A 19302-nucleotide genomic window follows, 5' to 3' on the forward strand; every position below is an offset into this window, starting at 1 on the left:
TGTCAAACTCATGTACATCATCATCCCACCATGTACAATGCCGTCCACAATTATTGGCACCCATGGTAAAGATGATTAAAAAAGGTTATACAAAATGCACCTTTTGGTAAATATCCAACAGTGATCCTTGGGGATTTTTGGGGTCCTCATTTTGGCATGTTTGTAACAGTTCCAGTTGTTTTGAACTTTTAAGTATTTCTTTAAAGGGCAATGTACTATGCAGTTTTAATTGATGATTTACTTCTATGATTCTATCCTGCAGGTGATGTGTGCAGTTAATCATTGAGAGAAAACGACAATAGACCCAAGTGCGCCTCTGTTCCGTCTCATCATATCCTGCTTCCTCTTGTCCCCTGGCACGCGTCCACCTCCCTTTGGCCTTCCAGTGTGGCTTAGCTCGTGTCTTTGGGACTTTAACTTGGAGACCTCCACCCCACAGACCGCCAATGCTTACAAGGAACTGCCTGCTGCTGTTCCTCTGGTTTCTCATCGACAAAGGCTCCCTGTCTCCGGTGCGCCCACCTACCCCACCTCTGACCAGGAGCAGGCTGGGGAGGGAGCATCCCAGGAGCCTGCTGGGCCCCCCCATGAGGAATGGGGCTGCGGGGTTTCAACGCGTCAAGAGGGGCTGGGTGTGGAACCAGTTCTTCGTGCTGGAGGAGTACATGGGGTCAGATCCACAGTACGTGGGCAAGGTGAGGAGTCAAACAGCTCTTGATTGTTTATAGTGCAGTGGGGAATTATAAATCACATGGTAAGCATGGAGGGAATTGACCAGCTAGCTAGGTGTGGTGAGAAATAGAGAGTGTGGAGGGGAGGAAGGAAATAGGAGGGTTAGTGATAGAAGGAGCAGTGTGTTTAAATCAACATGCAGCTTTATATTCAATTTTACCCCTCAAGGTAGGTCTTGCCATTTTAATCTCTTAATGGTCTGGGATTGTTAAATACTGCACTTCATCACTGTTATCACTGGGATATTAGTGGTTGGAGTCGTAAGAGGAATAGATCAATATATTTTTTGGACCATTGCCATCGTGTGGATGTTAGACTTACATATTCATTGGCAGCCACGCATAACTTTCTAGTGGTGTGGTAAAAGGATCAATGACCTGGTTGGAATACATTTAAAATGTCTCTTGTAAACCTGTCAGGACAACACATTTATGAGCGCGACGGAATGCTGACAACAATAACACGAATGACATCATTTTGAATGAAACATGCTAACACGTCCTATCAAAGAAATGCATTTTTCTTTGATAGGACGTTTTCTCTTTTAAATATAAATGTTTAGGGCATTTCTGATTAATTGGGATAGAGAAAGTGTATAATATAATGACAGGTAATGTATAGGGGAGGACATGCAGAAAATTCCTCGAAATGAAATAGAAACCATGCCCCTATAGTAAGGCCTTAGATTATGTGGTACTCACTGTTAACCAGTGAGCCATCAGAGCACCTGTATTTGATCTATACTAAACCCACATTACTTCTGGTCTGGGTTGAAGACATTGTTGACAAAACTGTAGGGTTTTAGGGCTGAAGTTGTAATTTGGAACTCTTGGATTACATAGGATAATGTAGTTAGTCTGATTTACTGCCCCAGCACCACTGCAATCAGCCCTGACACGATGCAACTGTTTGCAGAAGCTTCAAAGGCTAAAAGTACATAGACGGAGAGGTACCGTCTGCATTACTGCAAAATCACTTAATCCCCAGGCTGCTCTACCGCTTCAAAGTAATTGACTGATTCTCAACCATATAAAAGGCATTTGGAGATAAGATCCATGGCCCTTATTTAAGACAATGTTGAGGAGTACAGTATACTGCTGCATAAAATAAATACAGTCTGACACAATAAAAGTTAAACAGCTACAGTAATAGTTGGACTGTTATGGAATGGCTCTATGTTAATCCAGCTACTCCAATCAGGCTCAGTCATGGACATCTGTAAATGATAGCAGTTTGGTTTCCAATGTACTGGAAGAAACTGTAATGAGGAGCTGTTTCGTGGAATGAATGTCTTCAATACATCAACATGTAATAGCAGCAATTCATTCACAACAGAGCATCAACATAATTATCCTTCATTAATTGGAGAATAGTGTTGTGTGTGACAGACAATGGGGGTCTTTTATAATGCAAATAGTAAATAGGGCACATTTTAATCTCAGTTGCTCTCCAGACAGTACACTGTAACCTACAGAAAATACAACCCCAATACAGCCCTCATATTCTTAGACTGAAAATCACACAATGAATAATAATTGTTTCCCCTCATTAGCGAGCAGTTTAAAGAGGAATGCTAGGAGATGGTACATTACTGTATCCAGAGTAGTGAGAGCTATCGACCAGGTCTTCACGGTGCTTTCTACCCTGTGTCTACCATCAGATGACAGGGTCAACAAGCAGTCTGGAAAATCTGCTTTGTGTTAATGATTAGAAGTTTTTTGTGTCAAATCAAGTTCTTTAAAGGCCTCTGGCTTAGATCCCTGCTGTGTTACATTTAGTCATTTAGCAGACGCTCTTATCCAGAGCGACTTACAGCAAGTACAGGGACATTCCCCCGAGGCAAGTAGGGTGAAGTGCCTTGCCCAAGGACACAACGTCAGTTGGCATGACCGGGAATCGAACTGGCAACCTTCGGATTACTAGCCCGATTCCCTCACCGCTCAGCCACCTGACTCCCTGTTAGCAATGATTGCATGTTGTGAACATGCTCTTTAAATGGAGGGGCGAAGGAAATACTCTAAGATGCCCACAAATGACAGGAAATAGCCCTTTTACTAGCATGAGAATCCAAGATAATGTACTATATTAGCCATACTTTCAGTATCCATATCGAATCTTGTCCAGAACATAGATAATGTGAGCTCCCCATTTTTGACTAAAAGGCTTGGATTTGCTGCATCAAAATAGTATGTTTATCAATTACAACATGTAAAAAATACAGAGGAATGCTGAAAGGAATAATGTGAATGTATAAGCACTTCTTCAGGCTCCCTCATGGACTGCTTGTCTGTTTTGGCTTAATGAATGCAAGCAAAGCAGTGTTTGTTTTGTTCTGTGACTCAACAGAGGAGGAAAAGGCTTTGTCTGCATTTTTGCTTATCAGAGTGTCATAGGAATAAACACACAAGAAAAATATTTCATTTAGTCTTTGGTAGGTATAAATACATATCATTTGGGGCATGACATTGTTTTTACATTGTTCTAAATAACATCAACATGTTAATGTTTCATTTATTGCTGAATTGTAAATTAGAGAAAAAAAATATTTTACTAAAAGAAAAGTTTGAGAACAGTTTATTTTACAGCACCTTATAAAAACTCCATTATGCTGTATGTATGCACTCTGCACAGAAAGTGTTCTATCATGAATGTTTAATGATTCAAAAATAACTGTCTTTGACACCTTCGGTTTACGCTAGGTACAAACCTCTCGCAAAAGCCCTTCCCAAAGCCTTCAATAACAAAAGAAATGCACTACAGAAAATCCACCATTTACCATGTATTACAAGGAAATTAAAGTTCAAGGAACATTTGGGTGAGAGTGTAACTTGCCTCCACACAAATATATTACTGGTTCCCTTGCCGAGCGATGGTTATCTGCAAGAAAAACTGCTATCAGTTTGTGCACCAATAAATAAAACCTAGCTCCCTTCTCTCAATCACTATTAAATCAGGGGTCAGATGGCTGAGCGGTTAGGGAGTCGGGCTAGTAATCAGAAGGTCGTTGGTTCAATTTCTGGCCATGCCAAATGATGTTGTGTCCTTGGGCAAGGCAAGGCCTCGGGTAGAATGTCCCTGTACTTACTGTAAGTCGCTCTGGATAAGAGCGTCTGCTAAATGACTAAATGTAAATCCCAGCTGAGTTCAGCATTTACTCTCCACAATCGTTCTCTGCCTGTTCCATCATGGAATGCACCACAGATAATAATAATAATAATAATAAATGACTGTCTGAGACAAAAGTCTAGAATTGCTTTGTGCTTTGCTTGGTGTGGTAGATAAACTCTACAACGTGAGCTGCAATGCAGAGCATGCAATTTTATCAATATTCTGTCTTTCGATGAGGGTATTCTCATTTATTTGAACAATATAGCTTAAATGTACACACAGAATAAAATATTCCCTCTCTTTTAAATAAAACTGCTTAGTTTTTGCATGTGTGAGTGAGTGAGTGAGTTAGAGGGGGCACAGGGGCATTACAGGGGGGAAACAGGAAGACAGTTAAGGGTTCTTCAGTTGATAGTGTGAACAACACAGACGGTCGTGTCCTCTAAGTGTTTCTTATCAGTTGTTTGAGGAGCATCTATGAGGTGTTTTTTATCTCCACTGAAAAGGGGTGTCCATTAAAACCCAAACAGTAAAAGTATTTGTTCAAATGCCACTGGTGCAAAAAGGGTTTTTAGTTTAAAATATGTCTTGGAAGGAATCCAAATATGATCACTTACAAAAATAAGTATATTCTAATAAAAATACAGTCTATTACAAATGATAAACTATCATCTGTGTTTGAGCAACAATAATATTGTTGTAACATTATTCACTAAACACCAATTTTCCTATATACGTATCTTGGCCAGAGGTCTCCGGGGGACAGTGTACTAACACAGACCTAGTATGATGTGGAGCGTGGATGTTGAAGTAAATCAATGGCTTCCACGAGAAGGAATGTGCTGTGTACAATACCTGTGATTTTAAGTAACACTGCAGTCCAACTCTACCCTACCATCCCCCAACGCCTATAGAAAAGGTTGCTCATTTGAATAAAAGTCAATAAAAGTATTTTGTGGGAAAGGGCAGCCTTGTTTCTGGAACAACTTGTTTATCCAGCTGCTTCCTGTGGCTGACAGGCGACGACCATTCCTCTTTTTATTGATGGCTCCTCCACAGAGTTCCCTCCAACATTGGGTCCAGATTTATTACCAGCGTTGGGTCTGCAATTTAATCTCTGGGTGAGAACCTTTCATTAGATCGTAAAAAGATTTTCAGCAAGACTTATGTCCTGATTGATCACCATGTCCCAACAAAGAGAAATCTCAATGCCTGACCCGAGTGAACTCAGGCCTTACTTGGGTTAGCTAACCACACTCACCCACAATGTCCATGGCATTGGTATAGCAGCAATAGCTATAGTGAGCAACCTCTCATCCTGTGTTTGAATCTTCTGCCTACCCTTTAGCCGCTATAGTAATGGTCACCCTAGTAAAACACCTCATCAGTGCTCTTGATAGTCGGTAGTTACTGCAGAATCACAGGCTCCATAGCTTTAAACTGCCCTTGTCATTTCCATGGAGAGTACTGGCCACTGACCTACAAGCTAATCAAGGTTACCACATGTAGACTCTCAGCAAAGTGTCTGACAATTATCCTGTTGATCTCCCAGTGAAGCGTAGCTAACCGACTCTGATGGTACAATGCAGCACACTTTGATGACTGTTGCGAACAGACAACACATTACCATGCATGCCAGATGCATGTATGGACAGTATGATCATCATGTCTTTATACAGTACCAGTCAAAAGTTTGGACACATTTTCCCAACTTTTGACTGGTACTGTACATTTCAGTATACAGCTAATATACATGGTCTTAAACAACATGAGTATTAATTCCATTTAACAACGGGTGCTAGGTTCTGAATCATGGAAATATGTTTGGAGGCAGGCTGAGTTGCCTTAATGAATGTTGATTAGGGTCCAAATGGTATAATAGCATACTCATAACAGTCATAAAAAAAGTATTTCATATCATTCCAGTTATTGGCAAAAAAATCCCATGCCAAAGTAAGTCATGGTTGCAGATGTGAAATAATTTAAATGGATTACTGTACCTAAAATTATGCATCCGGTTTGCCAGTAATTCCTTCGCTCATTAGTGCGTTTTAAGGAGCTGGAGGGATTTACAATTGTAATGTATGTTGATGATGAATATGGCACAATGCTGTGAAAATGGGAGATGAAATGAAAGATAATGATGTCATTTATCTGCACTGCCATTGTAATACTTTTTCATTTGTAGATATATTTTTTGTCTACCTTGATAATGGAGTTTTCACTTGAGTTGGCCCCTGAAACATATTTCAACATTGTTAATGTCCACATCAGTATCACTTACTGAGTGACTCAACATTTTAGATTTTGTCCCCCTATGAAGGACATTATAACTTGGATCCAGGGCAGAGAATGACATGCTGTAAAAACTGTATAGTTTTAACCATACTGTTTAATTAACTGTGATATGAGAAAAGTGGATCTTGTTATTGCACCAGCATCTGAGATCAATAGCCCTTATTCAAGGTAGGAAACCACAACTGAGTGAACTAACAATAACACCTAAAACTTAGGCAGATTACACAGAATTACCTTAAAACCTACTGCAAATGACAATCTGTTAATAATGGAATGCAATTAAATACATTACATTTACATTTTACATTTAGTCATTTAGCAGACGCTCTTATCCAGAGCGACTTACAGTAAGTACAGGGACATTCCCCCGAGGCAAGTAGGGTGAAGTGCCTTGCCCAAGGACACAACATCAGTTGGCATGACCGGGAATCGAATCCAACATAACATGCTAATTACTTGAATGGTAACCAACCATTCCCAAAATAAGATCTACATGAACATTTGTTTTGCACTTCTCTATAAGGATAGGAGGCGTAATTTTGTAGTCTGCAAGTTAATGAATGGGTAGCATACAATAGTTGTCAGAATACAATACAATGTCCAATTTTATGTCATAAAACCTATAATGATGCATTCACTCCCACTATATAAATATCTCTCATTTCCTAAAGCACACACTTTCTTTCACAAACATTCTCATGCACAGCTGCACGCAGACACATATTGTGACTCCCTCGCAAAACACAAACCATCACCACCCAAAACATGCACGCACTCACATAACGGACATATCGCATATCCTGTTATTCACACACATATTTCATTTTCAACAGTTGCATATATTTTTCTAGCTATTCTTCAGTGTATAAATCTTTAGCTGCGCTCCCCTTCCTCCACCAAGATCTGTCACATGAGATTCTGTCCCAAATGCAATCTCTACATGAAACCCCCTTTATTCCAAGTTTCAGGATTCCAATTATAGCATTTTCTACAGAGGTTGGTTACATTTACCTCTTTAATCACTCAAATTAATCAATATACGGGTCTACTGCATGACCAATGAGAGATCAGGCCCTGGAAATCCTATTGGCTTTTAGTCCCCCTGTGAACAGCTCCACAGAGAAGAGACTCATATTCATTTGATGTGGCCCCACAGAGTGTTAGCATAGAGCACTAACATTCTATGTAAGCTAACACAAAAGTACAATGGTTTTGATGGAGAGATGCTTGTCTTTTATACTGCGCTTCGTCTTTTATTTGTTTAAGGAGATGTTTTGCTTTATACAGCATCACAATCAATCTGCGGTCAAACTGTAGTTTAGGGTTTGAGATCATGTTTTTTACAAAACATCAGTTCACGGTGCTCATCCATCCCAACAGTAATTGAACAGGTGTGTTGGACCATATTCATGCATCAGTGATGTTAGGATTGTGTTGGTCTGTGTACTTTCCTTTGTTTAGGCTTTTCATAAACCCGAACTCTGAAATCCTCAAGTGTTGGTAAAGTATTTTCAATTTAGCCCATGAGCATATGCAATTTGTGACATCTGTCTCTCTCCTGTCTCGCAACTCTTTGTGTCTTTTATTATGCAAACCAAATTTCTGTTTGCTATTTTATATTTACATAATGATAACGCTAATGCTGTCATTTGGATGCAGCATGCACAGTCTTAGTTTGGTTGATTAATGTTTAAACCTAGTAACAAATGGTTCGAGGCAAGCCTCTGGTAGCTTTGTTCTGAATAAGTCTCCCCCAAAAAGAACATTTTATTATTTTCTTCTGAAATACTGTACCAGAAACAGACTTGAATACATGTACATTAAGTAATTTTGCCTCTAGTCTACGGGGCCCAGCGGGATATGTGGCACAGTTTAAGAAAAGGTATTCGTCTGCCCTTCCCATTAATGAATCTCTTTGTATAATTGATTACCATTGTTAATCTAATGGAATTTTTAATTAGTATCACACAACTTTTCACTTCTAATTAATGAGGTAATGTGCCTATTCTTTCTTGGTTTGTTTTTCTTTTTCATCTTTAATCGTGCAGTAATGTTATGAATCGATTGCTGGCAGATAAGGAGCCCAGTGTAGCTGGAATTGCATAAAATAGTTGGTGTGTACTGAAAAGATTATCTGCAACTGTATTTTCTCATTCAATTTCCCTCCTCTAATTTTCATTCAATTGATAAACTGTGTCATAACAACTTTATAGTGTTTTGTTGAAAAGGACATATTGAACTGCGGCAGCCATGCTTCACTTAATGAAACACTGATCAATGATGTACAGTGGCTGAATCAATGTGTCTTTCTGGGTTTGAGTGAACTCCACACAGTTGACAAGGGTTTTATGTGGCAAGCCTTTTACATTCCTTTGGAATAAATATATAGATATTATGGATGTTTTACACTTTGACATGTCCTTGAGGTATCTTTAATTATAAAGAGACACTGCATAACAACACATTATTTTTACTTAGGGGACACTTCAACTATATCTCCATTGACAGCTTGAGTGTGTACACCTCTTGCTAGGTCTGTCTGTCAGACCAAAAGCTCTTGAGACAGCATAAGACATATCCTCCCTGAACACCATCAAGCTGCATTAAGTCTGTTGCATACTTGAACCTTAACAGTGAAAATTTGGGCAGATCTTCTCTGAGAACATTGCTTCCATGTCAACAGGTGTTTTGCCTGATGACGAGGAAGTGTTCCTCTAGAAACTGTTTCTAAAAGACGAAGGGTTGATAGAGATAGAACTAGATCATGGAAGTGTTTTCTCAGGCTGAAGAAGGTGTTAGAAAAGTGTGGCTTAGAAAATAGACACTGTATCACTGAAGTCACCACTGAAGTCGACATTTGGGGCTTTTGAAGACAGTATAGTACAATGTGTGATGAATATGGTTGGTCTTTTGTAAGGAGAGTATATATGATTAAAACAAGGTATACAACTGATTATTCTGACCCATATGTAGCATGATTAATAAAGAGAAGAGATTTTTCCTTGACACTAGCTATTTTGGTTTTCTGTGTAGGTGCTTATCATTCAGTACCATCTGCTCTCCTGATGAAGTGCTGTTGGAGAGCTCTTTACTGGTGTGCTCATTAAATCATTAGATGTGTCATTGTTTAGACTGAGCCTGTCTCTTCTCTTTCCTGTCTCATAGCTACACACTGACCTGGATAAGGGTGAAAGCGTGGTGAAGTATACTCTCTCGGGAGATGGGGCTGGCTCCATTTTCACCATTGACCAAACAACTGGGGACATCCATGCCTTAAGGAGTCTTGACAGGGAGGAGAAGCCTTACTACACCCTCCGCGCCCAAGCTGTCGATATCGACACAAACAGGCCCCTGGAGCCTGAGTCAGAGTTCGTAATCAAGGTCCAGGACATCAACGACAATGAGCCAAAGTTCCTGGAGGGTCCTTACACGGCAAGCGTCCCGGAGATGTCACCAGTTGGTGAGGAAGATACTGTACAGTCCAAGACTTTGTTTGCATGTGGGCACTTGAGGAAATCAATGTACGTCTCTCCTAGTTCTGTCGGCGGGTGAGGGTGAGGGGGGGGGGGGGGGGGGGGGAGGGGGTACTTGTTAAGGTAGAATAAAACAAGACGGCAGAGAAATGCAGTCCCGGCTACCCTAGGTAAAACAAGGAGATTTTGACATTGGAGCTAGCCGGTTGTACCTTGTGTGCCAGAATGCATTGCAGCAGCTTGTCTTTATGCAAACTCCCCCAGGGATAACAGATCAAGGTAATTCAGTGGGAGATTGGCTCCCCTTGATCTCAATGGCAGAGAAACCCCTGCATAGTGGAGAGCAAATCAGAGCTCCTCAGTGAGCTGGTACAAAAGAATGATAAAAAAACATGAACAAAACCTGGTAAGCTGCATGGGCACTGCAGTCCATAACTCTGGGTTTGAACAATCTGCACAGTCCCTTTATGTCGGAATTTAAACATGACAGTCTATAGTCTGAATTGGGTTCCTGAACTGACAAAAGAGCTGTCTCAGTCTTTATGTTTCAAATAGAGATTGATGGATGTACAGCTACAGCGTAATTTGAAATAGAACTGATTCCTGCAAAAGAGAGATTGAGATTTTGTGCCTTATGATTCATAATTAATTATTCCATAGAGTAGTGTTTTGTGTTGATAAATGGTTCGGTGGTGCTCTGATAGAAGATGATATTAAATATTAAGAATCTCAGCTAATTACATTTGTAAAATGAATACAAGTTAAACACTTCCTTCCCAGAAATAAGCACAAAACTTGACCAGATACTCAGATTAATTCATTAGTCTAACGGACAGTTTATTCATCTAGTTCCATTATATTCAAGAGAAGGCAGACATCTCTACGACTGATCTCCAAAACTTGGCAACTCACACCAAAGCAATGGGGGATGAGCTGTCCCTTTAATATAAAATAATGTCATACAACTTGAAATATGGTTCAGAACTCTCTATACCTAGGAACATTGATTTTTAATTTTTAATTATTTGGTTACAGAATCTAAATCACCCAAATACATTCTTTACAAATATTCAACCAGCCATCTTTGTTCAGATAATATTGATTTACTGTTAAAATGAAACCACAGTAATAACCAAAGGACCAGGTTGGTCAAATGAGCTTGATTGTACCCAACTGGTGTTTGTGCTTTGTTAAGCAGGATTAACACTGTAATCTCTCTCACCTACCGTTTTAATACAATTTTTACCATCTGCCCACATTGTTAGAGTCAACAAGGGGATTATCATGATTCTGCAATGGCAATTAGTTTGTACTGTACAGTAGGTTTTCCTTGTCCTACTGTATTCATATGGCCAGCGCATACACAGTGTAACGATGGGTTAACCTTTTGTAATCTGGCTCAAATGGCTTTTACTTAACTAAAGCATAAGAAGTGTGCTTGCTAAATTGGACTACACCATAAACGCTGCATGGGAGGTGGATTAAGACAAAGGTCTTCTTAGATTCAAGCTACTTTAAGGAGGATGAGCCTTTCTTCCAACAAGCCCAGTAATTACGAAGTTCCTGTTGTAGAATTTCTGGAAGTGTGCCATCTTGTTTCCATTCCTACTGTGGGTTTTTATTTGTCTAATGGTAGCAAAATTCTCTGAATTAATAGCCAAGGAGGCATTTCGCCTTTGATTTATGTTTCCCCTAAACATCCACTTAGTAAAACTAGCAATGCGTACTTCACATTTTGTAGCAGCTCAATAGTATTCCAAACACCTCCCTGGTCCAAACACATCCCTCGTCCTCTCTCTCTCTCCCTCACTCTCTCACTCCCCCCATCCTCTCATGCACAGACCTCCAAATCAAGCTGACTGATGTTATGAATCCTAAATTCAAGTCATGAGCCATGTTTCTGTTCTACAGGGTCCTACGTGACACAAGTGACAGCCACGGATGCAGACGACCCCACCTATGGGAACAGCGCAAGAGTTGTGTATAGCATCCTCCATGGCCAGCCGTACTTCTCTGTAGACCCCAAGTCAGGTAACAGAGATACCTCCATGTCATTGTTATAGTGTCGTGATGATTGAAGGTTTCATATGAATAAATATTAACAACAGTGTTTTTTACTTCGGATGAGTATCAAATGTGCTGTAGAGAATCCCATAAGATATACTTTGTACTGTTTGTGTTGCATTCCAACGTATTAACATGGCCAACCTCAATTGTTTCATACTGTCAATCCTGCAATGATGAAGAGATATCTTGATGTGATCACAGGCTACCTAGGGCAATGGATTCAAAAGGGGTACATTTTGTGTCCTTGTGAAAACAAACTACATCATAGACTGGCCCAAAATAAACGAGTGAATGCAACAGATAACAGAAGGCTCAATTTTCCAAAGAATGGGATAAGGAATATCAAATTGCTGCATGTAATTGGGCCAAGGTCGGTTTCTGCACGGCAGCGTGCAATGATATTGCTTATGTAGTAGTCTAATCAAATCCAATATGGGTGCAGTAGTACACATTGCTTTGTCAACTGTGAAAATGTAAATTGTAAATCATAAGCCATTTATGCTGACTTTGTGCAGTCCTGGTATCTGGCTGCAGCATAATGGGAGGACAGAATCACTACTGTGGTTCAAATCCAGTAGATATGTTTCTTAAGCTGATAAAAACTCTGAAGGTTCTCTTAGATGGTCAAAGAGAGCGGACCACAGACAAGTTAGATGCACTGACACCGAGGGAGCTCAACGCGTACGATGATAACACAGTTCAAAGTGTGTAAAAATAGTTTCATCTCTGTCACACGGAGACGAACAGTAGAATCCATCAAAGATTATGCTCCACCACCCAGAGATTCACCAAACACACACTGAGACTTTATTTCAGACTGATGGGAGGAAAAATCAAACTGTTAAAACAAATGTTTGCCCTGCTGGTGCCTGGCACTCCTGCGTAACAGATACACATCATCGAGACAAACAAACACTTCGGGGAGAAAAGAAGGGGGCGAATGAGATGGGGGAATGCAAGTCTTAACCAACCTGCTCTTCACTGCGTTGTCTCCGTTAGGAAGGCAACATAAGGCACGACACGGCAAAATAACATATGTTTGATTTCATACTCACAGATGTGAGCATTCTGGGTGTAAGGGATCAAATATGAAATTCTTTACAAATAATAGTGTACGAGCGAGGAGTGAACGTACTGAAACTCTGGGCCCTTTTCATAAAATCGCCAAGCCCCTCATTGACCCTACTATTACTCCGCTCTATCTGGACTCGGATCTCAAGGTCTCAGATCCTCAGGTGAATCATTACACCTGCACTAAAGTTAGGTATTGAATGTCAAGTGTTTCCAGTTTGTGAAATGACCCCTATTTCAGACTCGGCTTGAGTTCCATTAATGTGCATCTTAGAGCAGGGTCTTTCTAAGTGGGCTTCTCACAGGCAGGTAATCTGTACATTTGAACTCCCTAGCAGGAAGTGAAGAATCAGGCAGGACATTAACGCTCACCTTTTACCTGGTCTATTATCTTGTTCTCCCATACCTGGTTGAACTGGGCCACCTATAGGAGTAATAAGGACAGCCTTGCCCAACATGGACCGAGAGGTGAAGGAGCAGTACCAGGTTCTCATTCAAGCCAAGGACATGGGGGGGCAACTGGGGGGTCTGGCTGGGACCGCCACCATCAACATCACCCTCAGCGACGTCAACGACAACCCGCCAAGGTTTTCCAAAAGTAAGACCTCATTGCATTGTTTTTATGTTTATACTCCTCGCAACAGACCATGATTGTGTGTATGGAAGATGTTGAGAGATTATTGCTTTCGATGGCACCCCATGGTACTCTTGTGAAATAAATGAGTACATTGTGCAGTCTTATGTTAGCAAACAACCATTACATAATTAGAGGAGGGCAGAATGGATTCATCATGGCCAGAATATAATTGGCTCTGATTACTTGCATTATCCATTGTTATGTGCACAGACCTGTTTATGTGAATGATAGTTATTTGCTTCAAGTAAACAAACAAATGTAAACAAGCCATTCTAAACTGTAGGAGGCCAATTGTGTAATGTTCTGGCCTTATTGAAATGGATACAATGATGTAGCTAGCATTTTTGGTTTGGTAGTGGGGGCTGACCTAAGAGAAGTAGGTTGTGCAGTACTGTCTATTATGTATTTGTTAATGCCAGAGAAGAAAGTGAGTAGTATTGTACTGATTCATGGAAATCCCCTGTGTCAGCATTATTAGACCTCAAGATGTTATTTCACTACTGCAAATATCTTTATCAATATGTTAGGACATTCTTTGAGAATGAGAGACATTTCAACAGTGACATGACATTCAAGAGGGAAAAGATAGGTTATTCAACAGCAGTAGCAAAAGCAATAGTTCTAGATCATTGCTCGTTCTCTTATAAGCTATTGGGATGCCATTGAGAGATCCCTGCTTAGAATGTAAATACAGGCAGTCAAGCAGCGAGAAATGATATTTCCATAATGCTGTCACAGCACAGGGGTCCAGGCCAAGGATGGTGTCTTCTCCCTGTCGCTTCAAATGTCCGCCCTCTACCATTCAGGTTCCCTACACTCTTTGCAACTCTCCCTCAGCTCTCTTTCTATCACTCTCATGCACATACGTATTCTCCCCTTTCCCCTTTGTGTGTTCAAACTAATGAACGGTTCCGTGATTAATGTACATTGTTCTGTGATACCAAACATACAATGCCCCCTAGAAAAAGTAGACATACTTTGACGATGAACTAAGTGTGTGTGGTTTTGTGCCAGGTTTCTATCACCTGAAAGTTCCAGAGTCGTCATCGGTCAGCTCGACTATCGGAAGAATAAAAGCTCATGACTTGGACATCGGCAAGAATGCCGAAGTGGAGTACAACATTGTCCCTGGCGACGGTGGAGCCATGTTTGACATCACCACTAATGAACACAACCAGGAAGGTATCATCATTCTCAAGAAGGTAGGATCTCCTAAGTAATTCATCCAAGCTCTGAGTGGTGCGCTGCGGGTCGTTATCAGTGCAGTGTCTAGATAAGTGAATTAGCAACAGGATTAGAAGTCATTTTGGGTTGGTGGAATATTCATCATGTTGTTTGACACCTGAAACGTGTAAAGGGAACAACTGTCTTCGAATACAAGGGAATGTGGGGGATTGTAACTGTGAGTGAGTTTAGAGGGACAGTGGGTGACTGACATGCTTCCAGGATGCAGACAGGGGTGTACAGCGACTGGTTTTAGACAGTAATTGGACAGAACAGCATATTCATGACTTCAATGCCATATTCAGCCGAAATCGCTAGCTTTCCAAGTTTTAGCTTCTGCAATGTGTGCTCCATGATCCAGCAGTCCTGCTCAGAGATTATTATTTATATCGTCTAATATTAGTTTTCAGCATGGGTGTGATCCATTATGGAGTGGAGTGCTGTATAAGAACTTTCCTAAGTGCCTTGGCTACACGCTGTACTGTATACTCTCACCAAGCCTGAGGTTCCATTTAAAAGGCCATATGGTCACTTAGCAAAATGGATAAATATGCCCAGGGCTTGTTTGACCTGTCAGAGTAGTCCTACTGGTATATGGTCACAACATATGCTTCCCTTCATCCTCATAGCAGATCCATTTAATCTCTCTCCCACTATTAGCGGATATTTGAATGAAGCATCATAAAATGCCACAATGATGCCTAATGTGTTGGTATTTCATATTAGGACTTGATTGCAGTTCAAGACTTTTGCTTTTTAACATTTTATGTCTTGTCAGTACTTTGACCTCTTAAGCTCAGCAGAACTCAAACACCCAGCTATTCACCCCACGGCCCAACTAATATGTGGACTCGTGATCATAGCCATTCATTCCCTGACACACTGAACTGTTGTGTTCTGAGTGTGAAGTATAACAGTAAAAATAAAATGTAACAGCAAAGTTTGCATAATCTAACAGCAACAACATCTGGTATTGTTTTCAAAATTGGAAAGAGGAAAGATAAATGTCAAAGCATTAGATTTGCCTTTTACTGCACTCAGATGAGGTTTTTATTGGGTTAGATGGATTGTGTTATCCCCATGGAAGAATGGCTTCCCAACCTTGATTAAAAAGAGATCTATGACACATGGATGAGTAAAAACGGGTGGAATTAGCCCAGTCCTATCTCATACCTTTGTGTCAGAGATAAATATCTCCTTGGTGTGCCACCCAAACTAGTTTCCAAGAACAAACTGCTATTGATGCCGAAATTCCTCCTGAAGATTTGGAGAGCGATGAGCATTTGAGGGTCTCAAGTGGTGCAATGCACCAGCTTCATCTGATGAAAAACATTTTTTTCATGTAAAAATGCACCTTAGTGGCATAGCTTTCCATTTGAAAAGTTGTTGGTGTCTTTTGAATTTGTTCCAGTTACATGAGAAATACCTATTATTGGATCAAATTCAAAGGCAAAGTAGAATTCTGGATATGGGTTCGTTTTTCTTGTGTTCCCTATGTCTCTCAGGTCTGGTTTGATGAAAATGACTGAATACAGCACTAGGGGAAATGGAATCTCTCATCTGGTTGTCTGCTTTATCAAATTGTGTCTCTCTAACTGGTACATTTTTAGCACATGCCCCAGCTGTAGAATAATACAAAGGTATGTGCTCCTTTGATCTCCAAATACGCTGCAGAGTAAATGTTTGATTTTGTGTCTTCAGTGTATTTGTATGTGCTTTCCATGTGTGTGTGTTTGTGTGTGTGCTCGCGTGTGTGTGTGGATATGTGCCTTCAGACAGTGTGTGTGTGCATGGGTTTGTACACAGGCACTGATGATGACAGTAGCATTGCCATAGATCATCCTCAACACTGACCTTCTTATTGTAAATAATGGGATTAGAAAAACGTGACAGGGACAGATTATCATGTAAATGAGGACATTTATTTGTTTATCGTAAATACTCTAGATGGATGGCCCAGGAAGCCTGTCCCCTCCATTGTTTTACCTCAGCGTTTGATCCACCGCCACAGAAACAATGAACCATTGTGATGTATCGCCTCACTGGGAGGCTGTACAGCACAAAGCCACAGTGGAGGGGACACATTGTTGTAAGGAACCACTCCAGCTGGGTCCCCTTCCCCAAACACACACACACACAGTGTAATTTGCTAAATGACATGTTCTTCGACCCATGTCTGAGGGGCAACCGAAGAGGGAAAGAGAAAGAAAAGAGCAAACTATTGGGGTAGGGAAAGGGAGAGAGAGTGAGAGTATGAAGGAAACATAAGGTGGAGGAGGGTGGAGATGGTCTTCATGGAGTTCCTGGCCACTCAAGGCAAGTCCTGCCCACGGAATGTCTCACTAGAGAGTTCTGTGTAAATTGACCTAGTGTTTCCATTTCTCTCTTCTCCTCTCCCTCGCCTTCTGACCACGCTGAACTGCAATAGGGACCAGTCCACTGGGGTGGCAGTACCTCCCCTGAGAGAGATTGAGAGATGGGCCTTAACCACCATGCCAATTTTGGCAGACCCCAAACCAGGGACTCAGCAAGGTTTGGTATATGATAAGAGGATCAGCCTTGGTAATGGGTTCAGGGGATAAACGTCTGTTCCCTGGTCTGCCGATACAAGAGTAGAAGAGGGTGGTGGGGGGGATTCCACTCTGTAAAATACAAGATTATGAGAGACAATAGACAAATCCACCGCAGGAATCCCAGTGAGGGATACACATACACACACAAAGCCTTGTGTGCATACAGTACACAAAACTTCAGAACGGATTCACAAACACACACACACTCACACACATACATACACTGGCACACAAGAATACCAAAGACAAAATGAGCGACAGGAGTGGGGGAAAAAAAAGGCTGCATAAATGACATATCCTGGGGTAGTGCTAGTAAGAGGCTTTTTGTCAGATTTAATTTGTTTATGTGTATTTGTCTGCTTGCGTTTCCATCCATCCTTCTTTGAGCATAGACAAGTTGGCTGGGCCACGGATATACATAATTGAAATGTGCTGAGCCAAAAGGAACAGCATTGTTTAACGGCAACATGTGTGGCATAAGCCTTGCTGGCTTGAATCCAGAACATCTATTTAAACACAGGAGTCTGATGTCTGTTCTCTATAAACACTGTATATCCTAATCCAACCACAAAGAAAGCACTAGTGTCAGTTTCAGTGGTCATGATTCAATGTGTAGCTCTCCCAAAATTCCTTTTAGGGTAACAGTAAGGATTTGATAAGCTAAAACACTTGGTACTGGGTGTGGTCAGCGTCTAAGGAGTACACTTTTGCGCAATTGCATTTTCTCCAACTCTGCCCCAATTTGACTTTTTCAAAGTCATACCACTGACAATGTCCTGCCAGTAGTCTTTTTCATCCCCGGCACCATCAATTAAGCTTTTAATTATTTTTAGTCAAAGCCAGACACTGTCAGCATTTTAATTCTACTATCAGAAATGTCATTAGGAGGCTGTTTGAACACTAAATCATTTGAGAAACTCCAAACCATTAAAGCCTATTGGTCTAGATGAGTTACTACTACGCTCTAAAAAGGTAATGGACAAATGACGCCATCGCTGAGAAAATTGCTCTACATCTTCTTTGAGATGAGGGCTAGTAAGGGAGTTCGCTCTCATTAAAACCAAAGAAGGGCAAGTTCAAATACTGGAGGACACAGTGCCCCCCATAGGGCACATCAGAAGTTATGTTGTGTTTCATCTAGGAACTGGCAGAAAGTGTCTGGCAAATAAATCACACAAGGTTGCAGTCGCATGAAAGTACTCAAGGAATGAAGAATTTAACTTCAAACAACATGTCCACCATTGTTTATAATCACCTGGGATGGTAAAAATAATAGATCATGCTGTAAACTAATATTGGCAGAGGCTTGACAAAAACACTAGGGGTGCAGTATAAAAAGACCCGTGTGACCTTGTTTACTTGTGATACTGTACAGCATCATATTTCTCAATGTTTTAAGACAGGTGGGGGGGAGTGTGGTTTTGAACCAGCAGAAACAAGAGTTGACATTAGTTATTTTAGGCTATTGTGTGGAAGCTGCCCACAGAGGGAGGGAGGAGTAGGTGGAGGCAGCGATGCAGCTGAACAGCAGGAGATGCAGTATAGGGGACCCAACATTGACAAATAACACCTCCACCTAGATCCAAAAGGGGGTGGGTGAGGCAGAGAGAGAGAGGAACAGAGAGAGAGCCAGGGGCAGGGGACTTTTGTTATGGGTCGAGCTTGTGTATGTGCATGTCTACAGAGGGAGATAACAGAGAAAACTGCAGAGAAAACGCTCGGAAGAAAGAGAGACAGAGTAATGCAAACTGAGAGTGAGTAAGAGAAAAAAGCGTGAGGCGATGAGAGACACTCTCGGTGGCCCCGGGGCTGTGTGGGTGTAATAGATTAGACCAGTGTCTCGGGGCCTATCTCCTGGCTAACCCCCAGCCTATTAGAGTGGCAGGTCCAGTCTCTCACCCTCACTCCCCTCCATTGCAGTGTGGACAGGAGCACCGGCGGGTTCCCCTCAGACGCCACATCACTGCCACAGGCTCGAGGGTTGGAGGTGTGGGGGGGGGGGATAGAGCTGCAAGGACAAGGACCAATGTGACTGATGGAAACACAATAAACTGAGCCTCCCCTCTCCACAGAGGCCGCGGAATTCAATGGGACATCTAATGGCCCTCCCAGAAACCCC

The 19302-nt window shown here is 41.3% G+C and overlaps 1 protein-coding gene across 1 annotated transcript in view; it reads left to right on the forward strand.

Annotated features, from left to right (window-relative positions):
• Window positions 1-446: 446 nt before the first annotated feature.
• Window positions 447-19302, forward strand: part of LOC136957360 (cadherin-12-like) — a 34530-nt gene continuing 15674 nt past the window's right edge. The window contains exons 1-5 of the mRNA XM_067251242.1: window positions 447-695; window positions 9304-9598; window positions 11523-11642; window positions 13180-13347; window positions 14401-14588. Of these exons, the coding sequence (XP_067107343.1) occupies window positions 447-695; window positions 9304-9598; window positions 11523-11642; window positions 13180-13347; window positions 14401-14588 (1020 nt within the window). The remainder of the gene's footprint in view (window positions 696-9303; window positions 9599-11522; window positions 11643-13179; window positions 13348-14400; window positions 14589-19302) is intronic.

This window comes from Osmerus mordax, chromosome 15 (assembly GCF_038355195.1).
Source record: "Osmerus mordax isolate fOsmMor3 chromosome 15, fOsmMor3.pri, whole genome shotgun sequence".
NCBI classification, from domain to species: domain Eukaryota; kingdom Metazoa; phylum Chordata; class Actinopteri; order Osmeriformes; family Osmeridae; genus Osmerus; species Osmerus mordax.